Below are 2,972 nucleotides of genomic sequence, written 5' to 3' on the forward strand. Positions count from 1 at the left end.
ACCTTACCCACGTTTTCTTCTGTTGTAGGTTTCACAGGCAGTACCCCACATATTTGATCGGGCATATGTGAGAAAAAGCCCAACAGGTAATTGTTTGGTAGAGTCCCCCTATGGTGCACATGGTATATTTTTGTATTACAAATTCACAATGTGCTGTAACAATCTTTACTTCTATTGCAGGCTCTACGGACAGTGCTACATATAAGTTTGAAAGGGCACTGCAGTGGACAGAAAAATCCAGGTAATTACACTCTACGTATTGCCAGCAATGCCTCAGTATTATGTGACCGATTGCAATCATGAGCATAGGCTTCAACTTTAACCATGGTCCTTTATTTTGCAGGCTAAACCCAGTTATTGCAAATATGTTCAAGCGCAAAGCTGTACCTTCTGCCGAGTGTGATGCTTCACCACAAAGGAAAAAATGTTGCCTTGTCTTCAAGGAAGAGTGGATGAAAGAAATTGTGGAGGCTGAGACCCAGAAATCACGAAGCAAGGTTCGAGTGCAACTTGGGGAACTATTTCAATACAGTCCAGATGTGGGCTTAATTTGCAAAGCGTGTGCAGAAGCCAAGATTGTTGGGGACTTTTCCACAGGGAAGAAATGGAGTGATGGCTGGAAACTGGATTACCTGAAACGCCATCTAATTAGCAAAGTTCACGAGTCTGCCATGGTGATATTGAGAAACAGAATTGCTGCTGCCAGGTTTGGTTTTGGAGTGCGGGCAATGCTGACAGAAACTCCCACTGACAAAGCAAATAGGATGGAAGTAGTTGAACGACAAAGATCCCTGCCTGAGGAGATAAAGATTCTCATCAACAATGTGTTGCTGGCAGTCAAGATGAATACTTCAATGTTATCTGTACAAGACATCCATGACCACCTAGCTTTGTATGTGAAGATACCAGAGAGCTGGAGGAGCAAGAACTATGCCTTTGAGTTCCTTGAGGCCATCAATAGCGTGATACACAGTGAAGGTATGGCAGAACTTCGTAACGCTTTGTATCACACTTTGATAATTGATGAGAGCACAGATATTTCTGTTACAAAAATGCTCATTCTGTACTTCAAGTACCGACCTGTAACCTCAACAGAGCACAAAACACAGTTTGGGGGCATAGTGAAGCTGACTAGTTGTAATGCTGAGGCTATCACTACTGCCGTGAAAGAATTCTACACTGCCAATGAACTTGACCTCATGAAAATGGTCATGTTCACATCCGATGGTGCGTCTGTGATGCTGGGTAAAAATAATGGTGTTGCTACTCGCCTTAAACAATCCATTCCTCATCTAGTTGAGCAGCATTGTGTCGCTCATCGAGAAGATTTGGGAGTTGATGATGCCTGGAAGAGGGTTCCAATGATTAAAGAGATGGAGACATTATTGAGGACTGTCTACACTGTGTTCTCCAGATCACCTGCAAAGAAGTCCAAGCTGGATGAAATGGCATTAGTCACTGACTGTGAAGTGGTCTCTTTTCGACCATTGAATGAAGTCCGGTGGCTTTCGAGGCATTTTGCAGTTGGTGCACTAATTCGGAATTACGAGGCTGTTCTTAAGTACTTTGAGCATGAGAAAGTTGAAGAGAATGATCCAATTGCTAAATATTGTTACAAAAAGCTATCTGACTCAAACTACCACATTTCCCTTGCAGTACTTCATGACATTCTGAGTGAATTTGCAGCATTGTGCAAACTGTTCCAAAAAAGTTCTTTGACTACTGTTGAAGCTGTACAGTATGCAAGAGCAAAGATTGGCCAAATTAAGGAACAGTATTTGGGGGACACTGTCTTTTGGAGCAGCAATGTAAGAGAGATGATGGTGTTGTACAAGGAAAGGCAAGAATTTGACAGTGGGCCTATTCTGTCTTTTGTTTCCCTTCTTTGTGATCACATGCAAAAAAGGTTCCCTGAGGATGAACTGAAAGAATGGGCAAGTTTTGAAATCCAGGCAATGTCAACACAATCACATTTTGATTTTGGGACTGAGAATATACAAAGACTTGTTGAAAAGTATAAAAATGTCTTGGTCCTGGGTGATTGTGAAACACCAGAAGATGTTGTTCGACAGTACAGAGACTATAAATATGTGGTGGCAGAACATGTAAAGGGTGGTTTATTGACCACATTTCAAGACATGGTGAATTTCACTGTACGCAATGCTGCTCAGTACAGTGTGGTGTCTCAGCTTGTTGATGTCTGCGCAACATTTCAAGCATCTAGTGCAGATTGTGAACGAGGATTCAGCCTCATGAATACTATTAAGAGTAAATTGAGGAATAGACTAGAGCAGAAGCATTTGGATATGCTGATGAGAACAAAGGCCTACCTCCTGAATGGGAAAGTTGACCTTGATAAAGTTTATCAGCACTGGAAAAACGGCAAGGATCGCCGTGAGAAGCAACCCTGTCACCCATCTAGTGATGCCACTTGACTTGTCTGAACGTCCTTCTCCCACAGTCCATGTTTGCGTGGATGTCTGAGTTTTACAAACTATCCCTGGCGGGATAGCCCAACATTACTCAGTAGCTTTCACATCACATTGTAAATGTTATGTAATTTTGTAACTTATTGTGTATATTTGATATTGTATAGGCTCTCAACATTTCCCCACCTAATGAACAGTGCTCCAGTTAAAAATATTTAGTAAAATCTTATGATGCTACCACCTTTTGGAGTCTTGTGCTTTTTTAAACCTTAAGTGTACTTACCTGTGTAACCAATCAATGTCATGGCGTCGTTATCCAATATGCAAAAGCTTAACGTGGAGCTGTTTGTGTGAAAATCCACCATCTTTTCACTTTTTTAAGCCAACGTTTGGAGTGACATTTGGCGCTGCACACGCGCGTGGTCTGGTTCCTGGCGCACATGGCCATGGTTGCAGCGCACAGAGACCCTCCAGTGCCGCACACAGAGTAAAAAAATTAGAGGGAACATTGCTTAGGTGGTGTTTTCGACTCCGAAGATTTTG

The 2,972-nt window shown here is 42.2% G+C and overlaps 1 protein-coding gene across 1 annotated transcript; it reads left to right on the top strand.

Moving 5' to 3' along the window:
- The first annotated feature begins 365 nt into the window (after positions 1-365).
- On the top strand, positions 366-2,435 carry LOC144767198 (zinc finger protein 862-like). The gene has a single exon (XM_078650755.1). It carries the CDS (start codon positions 366-368, stop codon positions 2,433-2,435), a length of 2,070 nt encoding a protein of 689 aa, XP_078506881.1.
- The last annotated feature ends 537 nt before the right edge of the window (positions 2,436-2,972 follow it).

This window comes from Lissotriton helveticus, chromosome 7 (genome assembly GCF_964261635.1).
Source record: "Lissotriton helveticus chromosome 7, aLisHel1.1, whole genome shotgun sequence".
Taxonomy (NCBI): domain Eukaryota; kingdom Metazoa; phylum Chordata; class Amphibia; order Caudata; family Salamandridae; genus Lissotriton; species Lissotriton helveticus.